The sequence below is a fragment of the Penicillium psychrofluorescens genome, assembly GCF_964197705.1.
Source record: "Penicillium psychrofluorescens genome assembly, chromosome: 6".
Taxonomy (NCBI): Eukaryota; Fungi; Ascomycota; class Eurotiomycetes; order Eurotiales; family Aspergillaceae; genus Penicillium; species Penicillium psychrofluorescens.
The window spans coordinates 2,238,947-2,255,872 of record NC_133444.1 but is presented as its reverse complement, the minus strand read 5'-3'; the positions used below and the strand labels follow the sequence as shown (position 1 = coordinate 2,255,872).

General features: G+C 50.5%; 4 protein-coding genes across 4 annotated transcripts; 2 read left to right on the top strand and 2 right to left on the bottom strand.

The window, feature by feature from the left end:
* Positions 1-917: 917 nt before the first annotated feature.
* PFLUO_LOCUS9325 (uncharacterized protein) lies at positions 918-3,383 on the top strand (the record flags this gene model as incomplete). Its single annotated transcript, XM_073787141.1, has 1 exon — positions 918-3,383. The coding sequence occupies one exon, from the start codon at positions 918-920 to the stop codon at positions 3,381-3,383; it is 2,466 nt and encodes an 821-aa protein (XP_073643326.1).
* A 1,025-nt stretch (positions 3,384-4,408) lies between these two features.
* Positions 4,409-5,706, bottom strand: PFLUO_LOCUS9324 (uncharacterized protein; the record flags this gene model as incomplete). Its single annotated transcript, XM_073787140.1, has 5 exons — positions 4,409-4,805; positions 5,163-5,272; positions 5,329-5,396; positions 5,453-5,489; positions 5,545-5,706. 5 exons carry the CDS (start codon positions 5,704-5,706, stop codon positions 4,409-4,411), a joined length of 774 nt encoding a protein of 257 aa, XP_073643325.1.
* Positions 5,707-8,146: 2,440 nt separating this feature from the next.
* Positions 8,147-9,914, top strand: PFLUO_LOCUS9323 (uncharacterized protein; the record flags this gene model as incomplete). The annotated part of the gene is made up of 3 exons (XM_073787139.1): positions 8,147-8,213; positions 8,309-9,604; positions 9,712-9,914. 3 exons carry the CDS (start codon positions 8,147-8,149, stop codon positions 9,912-9,914), a joined length of 1,566 nt encoding a protein of 521 aa, XP_073643324.1.
* A 3,918-nt stretch (positions 9,915-13,832) lies between these two features.
* Positions 13,833-14,588, bottom strand: PFLUO_LOCUS9322 (uncharacterized protein; the record flags this gene model as incomplete). Its single annotated transcript, XM_073787138.1, has 1 exon — positions 13,833-14,588. One exon carries the CDS (start codon positions 14,586-14,588, stop codon positions 13,833-13,835), a length of 756 nt encoding a protein of 251 aa, XP_073643323.1.
* Positions 14,589-16,926: the final 2,338 nt, after the last annotated feature.

Below are 16,926 nucleotides of genomic sequence, written 5' to 3'. Positions count from 1 at the left end.
ATCGAGGACCAGAGACCCACGAGCAAGACATTATTCGGGCATATTCCAATCACCTATAGGTCATGAACAGGGCATGCCAGGGGCAGGGGCTGGGGGCTATTGATGTGGGGGCTCGAGCCAGAGATGACGGAGCCATGGAACAGACAGGGGAAAACAGAACATGAGAAAAGGGGAATCATAGTGGACAGAGAAGAGGAATCGGGAGCAGTCCATACCATCATCACATCAAGTCAATGCGACGACTCGCCCAAACAGCCTCCGAGTCCGCAGGGAGCAGAAACTAGGCGGTTAGGGCACAACGGTCACCTGCGGCAACCTGCGAACACCTCCAAGTTGGGTTTAGTCGCGCCCTCCTTTTCCCGCTCGAATTCTCCCCCTTTTACATACCTTGCCTGGATTCACTTCCTTGCCGTTCATTCTTTAACTTCGTGCTTCTTCTTTCTCTTCCTGTCGCTCTCTACACTTCCCTTTTTCCCCTGCCTCCTTTTTTTTCTCTCTTTCTTTTCACCGGGGTGGTTATCCTCTGCTGCTGCCACTTATCCCTTTTCAGTAAATTGTTTCTCCCCACGAGCTTCGCCTTTGGTCTTTTCCATGGCATCTTTCCCTCTTGCGGCCCTTATATAACCACGGCATTCTCCGTCCAACAGGAAAAAAAAAAGTTGCAGGTTTGTCTCGATCCCATGCCGCGCTGAAGTTGCACATTCCAATTGACTCTTGCTGCCCACCTAGACACGTCGCTGTTTGGAGCTTTTCCCTTCTTCTTTTCACACTCACTCCCTTTTCTCCTGAATGGTGATCCGACCCGCCTTCCTCCTTTCCCTTCCTCAGCATCCGTCAGGATCGGCCTAGACAACGCGTGTGTTCGGCCCGGCCCTTCTTCCCCAGGGACGCTTCTCTCGTGACCCTTCGACCTCGCCATGCAAGCGTCGGATGCGTCTAACAACTCACGCCTGGTTCCCCCCAATTACGGTCTGAACGGCGACTACCACAACAATAACAACCACTCGTCCCAGAGCTTCTCGGACCGCAACGCTCGTCGAGCTAATATTCCCGCTATAAATACCGCTGCAGCAGGCCAATCATCCGACATGGCTTCTGGTGCCGCGTTTGATATGAATTTCACTCCGCTTCTCCCTTCCCAGCTGCTGGTGGGCAGCCCCTTCCAGCCCGGGACTCCATCCGCCTTCACCTCGCCACAATTCGCGAATTTTGGGGGTTTCCCCCAGGGCAATGCCAACGGGCATGCGCACAACTCGCAGAACCAGATGGGCAGCCCAACCCAGGGCATGCATAACCACGGTCTCTATTCTGGTATGGATCAGATGAGCGCCTCCCAGCTGATGGGAGGACCACAGTCGCCGATTAATGGATTTGGAGGCATGGGTAATGCGGCTCTGGGCAGCCCCGCGGCATCGGTGGCCCCGGGAATGTTGTCAGGAACAAGTCGCACGGTGTATCTAGGAAACATCCCGGCTGAAACAACTGCCGAGGAAATCCTGAACCACGTACGCAGCGGCCAGATCGAATCCGTTCGATTGCTTCCCGACAAGAACTGTGCTTTCATCTCCTTCCTGGATAGCAGCTCGGCTACTCATTTCCACTCGGATGCCATCTTGAAGAAGCTGGCCATCAAGGGTAATGACATCAAGGTCGGCTGGGGCAAGCCTTCCCAGGTTCCAACGTCCGTGGCCCTGGCTGTTCAGCAGTCGGGCGCGTCGCGTAATGTTTACCTGGGGAATCTGCCCGAAGAGACGACAGAGGACAGTCTGCGGGAAGAATTGGGCAAATTCGGACCCATCGACACGGTCAAGATCGTCAAGGAGAAGGCCATTGGATTCGTGCATTTCCTGTCCATCAGTAATGCCATGAAGGCCGTGACTCAGCTTCCGCAAGAACCACAATGGCAGGCTCCGAAGCGGGTTTTCTATGGCAAGGATCGTTGCGCATATGTGTCCAAGACGCAGCAGCAGAATGCCGCCCAGTTCCTCGGAATCGCTCCTGGATATGCTCATGTGCTCAATTCGGCGGATCGCGATCTGATTTCCAACGCACTCGCTCAGCAGTCTGTGGCTGCGGCCGCCGTCGCGACGACGGCTGGCGGTGTGAACAACCTGGGTAACCGAACCATCTATCTCGGAAACATCCACCCCGAAACCACCATTGAGGAGATCTGTAACGTGGTCCGTGGAGGTCTGCTGCACCACATTCGATACATTCCGGACAAACACATCTGCTTCGTCACCTTCATCGATCCCACCTCCGCCGCTTCGTTCTATGCCCTCAGCAACCTGCAGGGCCTGATGATCCACAACCGGAGGCTGAAGATTGGCTGGGGCAAGCACTCTGGCCCTCTGCCGCCTGCCATCGCACTGGCTGTCAGCGGCGGCGCCTCCCGCAATGTATACATTGGCAACCTGGATGAAGCCTGGACCGAGGAACGCCTCCGCCAGGACTTCTCGGAGTACGGCGAGATCGAACTGGTGAACACCCTGCGTGAGAAGAGCTGCGCATTTGTCAACTTCACCAACATCGCCAACGCCATCAAGGCGATTGAGGGCATGCGCAATCGGGAGGATTACCGGCGGTTCAAGATCAACTTCGGCAAGGATCGTTGCGGCAATCCGCCGCGCCAGGCTGGAAACAACCACGGCAACAATTCACAGCAGAACCGCAATGGTGCCAACAACATGGAAGGACCCCAGTCACCTTCCCCGGCACTCAACGGCTTCCAGCAGCAGAATCTCAGCCAATCCGGCTCGCAATCTAGCCCGACTCGGCCTGCTCTCTCCCCTGCACCGGGGTCCACCGGCTCTCAGAACGGGCAGCTTCATCCGCTGCAGAACGTCTCTTCTCCGTCCGGGGTCCTGAACGTGGGATCGAACAATCCGTTGACCATGTATCTGAATCAAATGTCCGCCCAGCAAGCACAGGAGCAGGAGAACCGCATGAATGACCCCATGGGTCTGTCCCAAGGCCAACCGCAGCAGTCGATGTACAACGGCGCCAGCAACGGAGATCTTTCCAACGGCCACGGCATGGATGGCCCGATGCACCAGCACAAGTCATCGAACGGCTACCTCAGCGTCGCCAACGGTTCTTCAGGACCCGGCCACCATTCTACGGCCAGCACCAGCAACCTGAGCGTGCCGCGTGCGCAACACTCGCGCGCCGTCAGCCTGCCCTCCTTCTCCCAGGAGCCCTATGGCCCTGGCTCGGGAGGACCAGGTGGTCACAGCCGTGCGGGCGCAGCTCACCAAGCACAGAGCAGCTTCTCCAGCTTCACATCCGCGCTCGGCGGCCTCAACCACCCGGGCTTCGGTCTAGCCATTCAGAACGAAAACTCGCTCCCGGGCTGGGCCGAGGAAGAGATCGGGGCCAAATAAGCTTTCTTCAACCAATTTTTGGAGAGCATTTCTAATGGCCTTTTTCTTTCTTTGCTTCTTCTACATATGATTTTGGATCTTTCGTGTCACGTCATCCTTACTACCTCATCCATTTCGTGTATTGCTTTCTTATTCTTATTAGTCTCTTCTTTTTCTTTTTTTTCTTCGACTCGTTGACATTCTTTTTATCTTTCTTATCTTTTGGTTTTTTATTTTTCTATTTTCTTCCTTTTTGTGTTCAAACTCAATTTTTGCTCGCCCATGATTCTTCTTCTACCTTTGTTTTAATTTCTACTTTTCTCCTTTCCTTCTTCTTTTCATTTCCCATGTATTGCTAGCAGGCTATGTCTTCTTCTTTTCTACTTCTTCCCTTTTGCCTCCAGACCCTTGAGCATATTCCCATATCTCTATTTCTGGCGGGCCCCTTCTTTTATTCTTCTTTTTTTTTCTTTTTACTCCAATTTTCTTGGGTTGGTTCCTTTTTAAACAGTCACGCCGGTGACCAGATTGCATCGAGTGAGTGCTGCTGCAATCTCCTGTCGAACTATCCCGCCCCCCAGTTTTTTTGTCTTGCTTGGGGCTACTATGAATGTGGGCGGGCTATTTGTGCTTCAGATGTGTAATTAGCAGGTGACTCCTATCTAAGGATAAAGAGGAGGAGGAATGAAATGAAATCGATGAAAATCTGTGATCAGCAAATTAGAAGCGGGGTACGAATCAGGCGCGCATCTTGAAGCGCCCTAGAATGGGTCGATCCTTCGTTCACATTCACATGCCGTCACCTGCAGAGGTACTGCCGGATGTTGAAGATTGGGAAGAGGCATATATTGAAGATTGGGAAGGTGATGAGGCCGAGAAAGATCGGGGCCTTGTTCCCCCTGGTAGGTCTATAGGAGCAGATTTGTGAGTTCAATAGGGTATCATTTATCGTTTCTAAACTGTAGCTCTATGTAATAATCTTCCGCAGGCATCGGTTAACCATTATGTGCCACCTGCAACAAAAACCTGGCATGAGGACTAATCCTTCACCAATCACTATCATTACCATCTGTCCCAATCATCGTCCACCCTTTCCCTTGGGCATGCGGCGAACGGCTCCCCATATTGCTAGACCCGACAGGTCCCATCGGGTAATTCGCTTCACCTGTGCGTTGCCAGCCTCTCTCAGCGCTGTTGGGTTCCGCCGCGCGTGCTCCAGTGCCAGACTGGCTATTGCCGTACTTGGTCGACGAACGGACAGTTGAGATAAACGCAGTCGTACAGGATCTGAAAAGTGGCACCAGGGTGGGCAGACAGGCTGAGATGACACCCGCGGCCGATTCGACGACGCACCAGGTTTCGGTGGGAGCGAGAGTCCAGGCGACGTCGCTGACCTCGTAATTGAACATGAGGGTCAAGCGGTACACACTCGCGAAAACGACACTGTAATTCGCGTTAGCATTAGCCCCTCTATGAATCCAACAACTCCGCAGCCTGGGGGCTGTAAAGGAACAAGATGGGGTGGGTGCTGCATACAAGCTTCCGCTCAAGAACACCAGTATAATAGAAATTCGTTGCCACAGGCTCGCGTGCAGCCGCCAAATAAGACGTGCCGGTAACGCCAGAATAAAGATATCCGTCACGAAATTTGGCACCCCGATGCCAATCAACGCGCCTTTGAGATTAATGCACTTGCCTGGAAGATCGGGTATATACGAGCTCGCTACGGGTATACACTGGAAGATAGAGACGAATTCGGCGGATACCATCCAGGCGATAGTGATGCTTCCCAGAATATACCCACCGATCTTGGTGGTGCGGACAGGGAAGATGCGGTAATACATGAGGAGGACAGATATTTTGATGGTTCCGATGGCGGCGAGGTAGAGCGGTTCGAAGGCGAAGATTAACTGTCCATAGGTGTCAGCGAGGCCGTCGCTTTGTCGTTGTTGTATGAGGGCTCTACCTTGTCCATGGCTAGCCGCTCAGCTCCGGAGAGGGTGAAGCCGTGGCGGCCCAGGCCATAGTGTACACCTTGATAATTGTCAGTATATCTTCTAGAGTCGGACTAATGATGTGTTGAGACAGACAGGCGAGATTGACTCCGGCAGCAGCCACCACAAAACCCTGTAGCAAGGTGAGTAGTCTGTGACATTGAATCAAATCAAGGCGACAGGCTCACCAATCCCACAATCAACGTGTAATCGTCCATCCCCCACGATATTCTCTTCATCTGGCGCGCCGTTAGCCTGAGCGCCACGAAAACGATAGCCAGCACAGCGAGCACGATGGTCGTGACTCGCTGCTTGAGCTGGGTCGATTCGTTCGCGTCGCTTGGTGTCATGTTGGCGACATAGTTCTCTGGTACGGGAAGAAGAAGTCTTGTGAAGAACCAGGACGGATAAATGAGACAGAGAAGATGGCACCTCACTGAAGGTAATCAAACTCCATGACAAGCCATCGCCGTTGGCTCGGTCGTCGTGGCCCCCATCGAACCCGAGGGCCAGGGCCGGTACGCTATGACCTCAATTCCTGCATACTTTTTCGATTCATTTAGTCCAGAACTAGCCTAGTTTCATCAATCCTGATAGTTTTCGTTATCAGGGCAGATGAGTCCTTGTGCGCACTAATACTCCAGGGCGCCAATGAAGCTCCAATCCCAGAGCACCTCCAAAAGGAATGATTACCCACCCACCCATACTACTCAAGACTGGGTTTCAACATCTATGTAACTTCAAAACTCAAATTAAGTTCTCCAACACTTGCTTTGTCTCGTCGCGCCTGATTAGGCCCACCCAGCAGTCTGCTTTGGCCCCCCCCCCCGTCTTGATGCCCTGGGCGTTTCGTCGAATAAATTATCATTCTCCTGCACCCTTCAGTCGGCGCTGAAACTCCCTCTTAAGGCTTTAACGGACGACGTTACATAGTCACCTTGCTCCGCGATGTGTTGACTGCGCCCGCCGATGAGGGAAAATATTTTTTCGTTGTGGCGCAGTCCTATGGTGGTGATGTGGCTCGAGGCAGTGGAGAAGACTATTTGCAGGTCAAAGAGACGGAGTTGTGGAAATCGTTTTCTTGGCTGCGCTGCATGAAGGGCCCGGAGCTTGTTCGGTCGATCAGGAGGCCATTCTTCGCCTGGGGCGGGGATTGTGCTATATATAACGGCCCTCCATAATAAACTAAGTAATTCTATGCACAGCTATATTATTATTTTGTCGTGTCTTTTAAAGATCTTCACCCGACTCACTTTCATTTAACTCAAACCGAGATCCCACGTGGTACTACCCGCAAGCTAGAAGCATAATGATAACTCGATGCATTAGGTCCATTATTACCAAAAATATGTTTGTGAACATTGTGATATTTGGCAGATTTTCAGCTATACATTGTCTACTTCAGTAGCATAGGCTTCTTCCTTTTCTTCCAAAGCAGTTGATCTAGATAAACCTGATTCTGGCACCGAGGTTGGCAGTGTCAGCATTGAATAAGTACGTGACCAGCTGCAAGGCGACCAGTTGATGCCGGTCGGCATGAATCTCCAAAGAAATCGCCGATTAAACTTCGACACGGCACGTAGAGAGCATTGCTGATTGGTTCCTGGCTTCAATGGCTTGCTAAGTAGGTGTGCATTGTTTGTCTCCGAATGAGCAACCCGTGGCCGCAATTGGGAACTCTATTTTTTGTTACTTAGGCCGCCAATCTACAAATCACTAGGCGCGCTGCAGAGGAAATAACTCGCTTGTGATATTCAGATCATGGAGGCTTCAGAAGGCGAGCAATGCCTGGCGAGGGAAGCTGATGGAAGATCGCCGGAAGTCTTACTTCGCTACAGACAACTCCCTCCTACCAACAACAGTGTGGGACCGGTAGATTATCCCAGGAATCGAGGAGTTTCGAGGTCTCCCGTATAAAATTAATCCCGCAAGACGGCAGCATGCAATCTTCGCGATCGATTGCCAGAAGACATCTTCTTCGCCATTCAAAACGGGTACTTCGAAAATAAACTAACCGTATCTCCGCCCATAGTCCTCGCTGCCCGCAGCCACAAGAACCCAACAATAGCGATTTCTATCAGTCATACATTGATTTCCCTAACGACGTCACGTAATCGGAATTTGACTGCCTTAACTTATTCATCACAAAACTATGTGCCCATAGTTTATTTCCTCGTCCGTCCGCGCCAGTCCAATTAGTGTGGTTTTTAGCGTCATACAACTAGTGTAGTAATGACGCGTTCTTATTAGTTAATCGCGCCAACTTCTAATAATCAGACGTTTCAGTGTAATTATTAAATTCTTGTATAATCCAAAAATTGCCTAACTAGAACTATGAAATCCATCCCAACAGCGACTTTTGAAACATAGCGCTACATTGCCACATTGTACGCACCCAGATCTTGATCATGCTGCTTGTCGGCCCTTTATTTCACACCTATTCCTCTTATTCTGACACTATATATAGGCTTGCCGCCTATTTAGTTGAATTCGCTGGTGATTTGGCCCTGGATGTGGCTGGATAATTAATTCACTTCGACTTCCTTTTAAAGAACTAAGAAATCTACAATGTGGAGCTTGTTACAACACGCCCTAGGAATGGATTCTTAAACCAACTCATTGAGCTGAAGGAGCTAATTGGACTGGTGCGGCCGGACGAGGGAAAAGGGTTGATATCACATGACCGCTAGTCCCAATCGGGCGCCCCAGTAAAAACACCTTCGCTTCTTCTCCACGCCTCGTTCATCCTCGGCAACGATCACCCAGGAGGTGTTGTGCACCATATATAAAATGCCGCTTCCACCTGAACAAATCAACATCAAGCGCCGCCGCGAGGAAGAGCCCGTGGAGACACTGTGTACGGAATCCCCCCTTCTTAATTGACCCCGCGATGTATATCTCTTGGCCTGATAGGGTGTTCTCTCTCTTGCATTCCTAACATAACTCAAACAGACATTCAATCTACGCTCCATCAGACAAAACGTCGCTTCACAGACTTTGTCTTCCACCGAGTCCTTTTGGGTGATGGCGAAAATAAGTCACCCAGTGGGCCCGCTTCTGCGGCACAGCGAGCTCTGCGCAGTCCTAGGTCTGTGAGCAGCTTGAAGTTCCCTTCACGTAGTGCAGCAGCGACCCAGACTACCTCGGCTAATGGCGTGCCCTTGGTGCGAGCCACGTCGCCCGGTGCTGAGTTCCGCGAGGCACAGCGGATGGCCGCTGCGAGGAAAGAGTCGGCTGATAAGCACGAACGCGCCGTGCATTCTCCTGCTCCGCCGACACCGCCAACTGCACCTGAAACCCCACCGGCAGTTCATCAAAGTACATCTACATCGATCGCGACCCCTTCGTCTAACCGAGCGCATTCACTGCGTCGGTTCCAGATTTCCCGATCTAGCAGTACCAATCTTGGTTCTCTGCGAAGCCTGGGTGGTGGCATCCAAAAGCGCCGAGCGGATGGCCCAGCGCCTGGTGTGGCGGTTTTGGTCGAACAGCTTCGCCGCGAACCGCACTCGCGACAGGCATCGATGGTGGCCAAGCTGGCCGTTCAGGCACAGATTGACGGTAACCGCAGTTCGTCTTTGCTGCACGAAAATGGTATCGAGGCTGTCGAACCGCCAGCTCGACCAAGAAAGCGGCCTGTCGTGAATCAGGCAGAGAAGAAGTGGAGAGAGGAGCGGAAGGGCGCCATCTCTGCTGCCAAGCAACATTTGTCTGATACATTGGAAAAGTCCGCGCTGGCGCATAACACCAACTGGGACGATGAGTCGGAACGTCTTGCTCGGGAACTTGAGCAGGTTGCTCTGGAACTCGAGACAGGGGATCGAGGCATGGATATCGATGTGTCTAACACGGAATCTCTTTCCACGACGCATGAAACACCCGCACCGGGGCCGAAGCCTCCTCTGAAGTATCAGCCACGACCTCCCAAAGAGCCCCGGACTACACCGGCAATATCGAAGACCTCTGCTGAGAGTATTGAGATGGGGGTGGACGATACCCCGGAGCAACTCGAAGCAGAGGACAGTGATGCCGACTATGTTTACGATGTCTACATCCGGCGGCCCATAGGAGAAAGCGAGATGCTTAAGAATCCGCTCGCTGAACTCGACTCCGTTCAACAGCAAAAGAGCCTGGAGCCAACGCATGGTGTCGGAGTCATCGTTATCACAGCCGAGGACGAGGAATACTGGGAACATTTCGTCGAGGACGACGAGGAGGAGTGGGACAGCGAAGACGCCGACTCGAATGGTAAGTTGCTCTTTTTCTTTCCTTTGTATGGGCGCGTTGGCAAGGCCCGTAGTGGAAGGTGTTCGTGGTTTTCCGTCTTGTGCGTATGCTAACTAGAGAGAATACAGCCGAAAACAATCCCGCCAACGATTATCCGGATGAAGAGATATCTTCAGATGAAGACGATCCGACCTCGATGTTTGGCACGTATCGTCGGAATTCTTCGGACGACGACTTCAACTTTGATGATTCGGCGAGTGAGAGTGGCCGTCCGAAGTTTGCACACGGACGCTTTGATGGGTATGCAGACTCGGACCACGACAGCTGGTGAAGGTTGCATGCAGCGTGTCCTGTTGATCTCGGAGCATTCCTGGCAGCTTGAAATATTCCAAATCTGCAGGGAATGGCATTACTCTCCATTAGATTCTCGTCAATAAACAAACCTAGGTGCATATTATGGTACAGTTGTGTCATTTTCAATATAGTGCAACAATGCAACTTGGCTAGCTCATCATATAAACGTACAGTGCTTTCGATATATTTAGGGAGAAAAATCGGTAGCATAAGTTAACGTATGCAGAGGATTCTTTCAAAATGACGCTGTCTATGCTCCATTCAATTTATTACCATACCTCTATTCAGACAGCGGTTCCCTCCATGTAGAGACTAAGCCCTGCTGAATAAAATCCAATATCACATTATTTAGTCCCGTCAATATTTAATGTCAGTGCCCACGAGCTTGCCTTTTCTCGAAAAGCTATCTTCACGCAGTAAACGCCTCTCTCAAACGCCTGCGTCTCGACTACATATATTTATTTCAAATCCATCGCTTCGACCCATTCACCTTCCTTGCTTTAGATCTGTGGAAAGGGTTATGAGGCTTTGGGTTACGAGGATAGGCTCCTGACGACGGATGAAGAAAGGTACCTCGAGGAGCCGTACTTGCTCAGAACAGTGAGTGACTATGATTGAATTTTAAATAGTGCACTAGAAAACTGGGCTGTCCCAAATATACATAGGAGTTTAAATGGGCTTTTTCTCGCCTGATGGTCAAACGGTCTGCGTAGCCCGTGGTAGTCATTACGTCCTCGAACCGCCCTTCAGACAATGGTGGTGAGGTCACACGGCTACGGACAGACAGTTGAATTGTGACAGATTCTCTAGGCGACAACTTTTGTACTTCGACATCCAACCGTAGCACTGGTATAGTGTATAGGTGATCGCATCTAACATTTCGCAATCTTTGTCCATATCTAGTGCAACCAAAAGTGCGACCTGTACTTGCAAGCAGCTAGCTCATTTCGATTTATCCTGATGTGGTCATTCTATCTAGCGAAGACAATGACAAGCGGCATTGAGACAGTTAAAGAGTCAATCTATATCCGGACACTTTAAATAGCCTATCAACGGTTTTAAAGGCATGAGATTCAAGCTATCTACTTCTACAAGATGTTTTTGCACGACGTCGTATGGTTGATGAACAAATGGACTTGTGAAAGTGTTCAGCACTGAATCACTAAACGAAATCATCGACCGTGCCAGATTAAATTCACCCCAGACTGTGTTTATCAGTGAAATTTGTAAGCTTAGCTCCAACGAACTCGGAAATATGATTCGGGGTGTAGCTCACCAGGACGCAGCTATTTGCAAGTCAGCCAACCCAGTTCACTTTCCTAGATTGTATGTTAGCCGGAAACTTTTAGCCTTGGGCATCCAGTTAACACAAATTGCAGATTTCCTGAAAATGGAACCCCATTTCACATGACTCGAAATTGTTCTATCCTAGTCCAATAATCAGCACGGGATGCAAGCACCTTTTCACTATCTGGCCCCATTATCCATAACCAGTAACCTTTTCACTCGCCACGTGCATCGACCTTGGTGGGGGCTATATCTCGAAACAAAAATGCCAATCAGGATTTCGGGGTAGCTTTGTTTATAGACGCCCGAAGGGCGATGTTTGACAGATATAGCTTCGATTTGGGGAGAATACGGGTCGAATGAGGTTACATAATCCTTGATTACAGGCATGTTTTCTCGTGTAGTACTAGAACCTACCTATATGTGGCGTGTTATTTTAGGGATCGTAATGCGAAGGAAATGTTGGCCCCTTGCATAGATCATGAAAGTCATGACTCGAGAGGATGCATAGCCACCTTATGTTTTTTGCTCATTGGTGACTGCGTGTTTGGAACGTAGCTATGCTTGCGCCGTACACGCTGCATCCTAAATTGCTAGGACTATTCGAGTATTTATAACACACCACTGAGTTTGGTGAACTCGGGTGCTTGCGGCAAGTTCTCAGTAGGATACTTATCACAAAACGTTAACGCCGACATCTTCGTATTCATTGTTGGTCTCATACAAGACTATACAACTAGTATCAACAGGAATACTAACCTATTTCATACCAAAATCACTAGTTGACCCAGAGGCTAATAATTTGCTAATATTAGTTTCCAATTAGGGTAATAAATTGTCATTTCCAGCTCAGTGGTGAGTGCAAATCAACTAGTTCGTTTCCTAACTGAGAACTTCCTTCTAACATCTCTAGATATAGGGGTTGGCATCTGAAATCAATGGCTGTAGAGGTTTCTACATGCCTTCTGACCTTGTTCGTTCGAATATGAGCCCCGAATGGTTTGTTTGGAGTCAGTTTCCGATGACATGGCGTCTCCCCAATCAAGTCGACCTAGTTCAGTAAGAAGCAGTAATACGGAGATGGCAAGAAAGGGGTGGGCGATAGCTTAGAATGTGCCTGTGATCAAGACATACATCTCCCTACCAACAGGCAATTCTCTCCGATTATCTATCTAATGTTCATTTCAATGCTATTTTAATTGAGTATGCTCAGTCACGTCTTTGCCGTTTGTTTGGGTCATGCACAATCGTGCCACGGTGCCGCCAACGTCATATTGTTGATTAATAGTAAGCCCTAATGGCGATATCTAAACCCCCTCCCAATAATAACATAGCCGAACATAAATAAATATCTCTATTCATAGCTATAAAAGTTGATCATAACAAACAGACTTAGCAAAAAGAGGAGGCGCCCCCATCCTCAAAACCGGTTTTCTTGCCTGGCCGGCTATGTATAAATCGCCGGACGACCAACAGCCCCCAAGCCGCGTGTTCCCAACACAGTTAGGAGCGCTAATAAGCCACCTCACAAACCCATCGTCCCCACGGTTCTGAGTAGTAAGTCAGCGATTGAAGAGACGGACCGGATAAATGGGACCAATCCTGAGGCTGGACTTCCAGTCTTTCCTAATTTTCGCGGGGATGCGGAGCTGAAAGAATGGGGCCGTGGGTTTGGTAGCGACCGTTGCTCTTTCAACACCGTATGTAATTTGGAAGTCTACAAGCCATGCTATCTGATGTCGTAAATCTACTCTGGATACCTTACTCTAAGTTCTGCATGCGGAATTGTCAAGGGCAGGACTATCCAATGAAAGACACACTTCGGGTCAAACGTTAGCTCTTTGTTAGTGCTCATGTTCTCCATGAGATCCAATGATAGAAACCTGACTCGAGGCTGAGATTGGAGAAGCAGGAAATGAGGCGGGCCAGCCTCCGTTGTAACGAAGGATATTGCAGGACGAGATGATCAGTCTCGGAGCGAGGCGGATCGACACGGTCAGTGAATATCTCCTATGTCTTTTCGTGGTTAGTACGGCCTAGCTCATCATCTGGGGCCGGCGCATGTGCATCGTATCACAGAATGCACATGACTACTCTCGCGTTCCTACCCTCCCTTGGTGACGACGAGGCTGATACACGAGGCTGACCTTGTGCGGGGATCCAATATGTTCACCGCAGATTCAAAAGCCACAGCAAGCGTAGATTGATAATAATTATAATACAGAAAAGGCTCGGGTTAGGTACTGTCAGAATCGCCTAAGCTTGGCATTCGAACGCTCTAGAAGAGCTGGGGCCGAAAGATAGTGGAACGCTGATCCTACCTGCTGTTGAACACGGCCCAGAGAGCGATGGATCGATAGTAGATAATTATAGAACAAACTAATAGTAAGAGTCATGAGAAACGGAAAAAGAACCAGAGGGCTGGAGTCCCGCCCAATACCCAAAGATGTAGGAAAATGTGAAAACGACAGTAAGCCTCCCAAGTAATATCCCGATGTCCCCAAACCAACGCCGTAAACACACATAGCCGACAACAAACGCCGCCGTAGGTATCTTGTAAACATAATAAAAAACGAAAACCACTCAGGATCCACCCAGGATCCTAAGGTCATGAAGATTTGGGTCGCATAACCTCATCACGGCTCTCGCGCATCCACGGATACCAGACTTTGCCCCATTCAAGGACACCAAAGCGCGGCGCATTGGAGTCGGCCGAGGTCAAACTGGCGCCCTCTCGCAGGAACTCGCCGTCACGCATGCGGCGCTGCTCGCGCAGAGTGGGACACTGCTTTTCCTTGATAAAGCGGTAGAATTTGCACTGGATACCCTGGAATCCGCGGCGCTGGCGGTTGGGGAATTGACGATTGAAGCTCTCGCGCACTTCCTTCCATTCCTGGCATAGGTCCACGCGATGATACCAGATAAAGTACATTTCTTCCTCCTCATACTTGGGACGTGGCGGCCGCCGTCGGTCTGTGCCGTTGGTGCTAGAGCTGCTGGACACCGAGTCGTACCGCTCGCGCGGCTGGTAGGGGTCTGGCGAGGAGGGTGCGGACCCGGATGGGCGGTAGGAGAGGAACATGTGGTGGTGGTGATGTTGTTGAGGGTTCAAGCTGCTACTATTGCTGCCGCTGCTCGCGTGCGTCGTTGGGGTGGAGACTTCGCCGGGACTTGTGTCATGGTAGCCCGGGTAGCGGCTATACCAGGGAAATCCCGGGGACTGTTGTGGAAAGTTGAAGCCATGCGACGAAGAAGGTGCTGAGTACACGCAATCATCCGTGTTCGGATTCAACAGCGAATCGATCTTCATTCGGCTTTGGCGTGTGGACGGCAGGTGGCCGTAGGATTCTGCGTGGGTGGCCATAGTTAAGATCAACCCAGATGTATGTACACTGGATCTTGGCTGTATAGACACCTGAGTCGATATTGAATGGACCAATGGGTAATTGGGGAAAGAGGTAAAATAGGGTTAAGATCAGTTCAGGACGATAGAGAGCGTACGATCACACTTCTTAAATGAAACCGACAGACATGCCCAGCCTGCTTTCCACTACTGTTGGGTTCCGGGTGCTTGGGTCGCCGGGGCTGGTTGTCGCTCCTTTGGCCCCCCTTGGTCCGTATAGTTTTTGGTTCTGTACCGCGGATACAAGGCTCCGCCGAAACTAATGTCAACAGGGGATGGTATTGCTCCACCCCCAGAGAGTTCCAGAAACGGAATCACGGTGAATTCGGACAAGACCAATCCTAGTCTTTGCCACTAATGTTGCTGTTGGTTATCTCGAATTTATTGTGGCGATCAAGACAACTCTGCACCCGCTCGGTCTCCCCCGTGAGAGTTTCTTCATGTTAGATCGGGTAATTTTGTCTCCTCAGTAGTCGGCCTTTTTTGAGCGGCGAAATCCGTCTGACTTTAGTGCCAATCACCCGGCCATCTACGCGGCACATTCACTTCGTGTTCTTCGGCGATAGATATCTACGATATTAATAATGTCTCTCTTTGCGTATCCTTTCGACCACGCGGGGTGGAAGAAGCGGCTCCACTAAGAACCACTGGTGGAATCCGGGCCAAATGTGGCATGATCGCTTTTTTATTTTATTTTATTAATTTTTTTGAAATGACAAATTGTGGAGACGCAGGCGTTTTGATCATATTCTTCTTCATCTGCGCCAATCGAGGAATAGTGCAGTGGCATTCATCCAATGAAAAGATCTAGACTAGGGTTCAGAGGCGCAAAAGAAGATGTCGGCATGGCGGAGCGACTAGAGTCGGGGGGGTTCGGAGCTGTTGGGCCTGCACAGGATGACCGAATGAGGGTTTTGCAAAGCTTACTCGCAAAAACCAACACCGACGGCCAGCAGCGATTGGGAGACGCGAACAGTCATCTGTCGCGAACCGAAACCGATAGCCTAGGCCGGTGGAGCGAATGAGTGGCCGAAGAGGTGGGGACTTGGACTGGGGACTCTGCACCTGCGCCGTATAGTAATATATTGTCTGCCAATGTGTAGACCAGGGCGGAAAAAAAAAAAAAAGAAAAAAGAAAATAACGTACGCCTGCTGCCGAAACCGCATTCGACAGGGTTCGGATAGTGTATCCGAGGTGGGAATGTTCACCGTGAATGTGGGCTCTTGTTTTTAACTCCCCGAGATACTGCGAGCCATGGTTGACTTCTGACTGGGGGGCCTTGCCTAGGCCAAAATACATACGCGGGGATTCATTATTCTGTGCGTAAATCGACCCGAACACGAATAATAACTAGTTTCTCGGCTCCCCTGTCGCACCACTGACGATCTAGCCGACATACGCTGCCTGATACGTGCTCCCCCGCCTAGATGATGAAGAATGCCGGAGCAGTCTCGCACGTTCGGACTGGCCCGGAATACGATCCGATGGACCTGGACGCAGTACGCGTGATGATAGGTTGCGCCTTGACCAAGTCGATCGTGGGTCACCCGTAGTTTCAACGGGTTTCGTTTTTGATTGGGGGTCTTTTTTTCTGCCCTAGATTCTTTCTGCCTGATCTGTTGTTTAATGACACGCTGGGTTACATACATGTACTGCCAACGGGGCCATCTCGGTCGGGGAAACTCAGGAGCTATGATTGGGAGCTGGTGTAACAAGCGAATGAGCCGCTCCCCACTTGGTGTCTTGCGATTGACAGTGATAGACGCGCCGTCACTACTGCCATGCGATGCGGCGCAGTCAATTTTGCGCTTGCGCAAGTCCTAGTGATTGCCATCTGTTCTTTTTCCTGTTTTTCTTTGGGTCTTGCTCCGGTATCTCCGACAAGCCGGCTAGTTTCGCTTTTACGAGGGAACTAGACGTGCCATCCATGGCGCCCTAGCTCAACCCTGGCCAATATAGACCATTCAGGGCTGAAGAGAACTCGGAGACCGTGCTTTGCCCTCCGATCCGCCGATCAGATCAACATCTCCTCACTTCTTTTTTTCCGGGTTCCACTACTACCATGCCAACCCAATCACTTCCCGACGCCTCCAATCAATGTTCGTCAAGATGTCGCGTAGCCGCAGGGCTTTTCGGTCACGTGAAGTAAGATGTTACAATAAACGAGGAAAATAAATACACAGAAAAGGCTGGAATTCGGTTCGTCCAGGGGTCCCTGTCCGAGCTAGTATCTGGCGTTGTTGCAGGTCTCCCCTGAAGGACTCTTGCCTAAACAAGCGGAGCGCTGCCCGGTGGCCA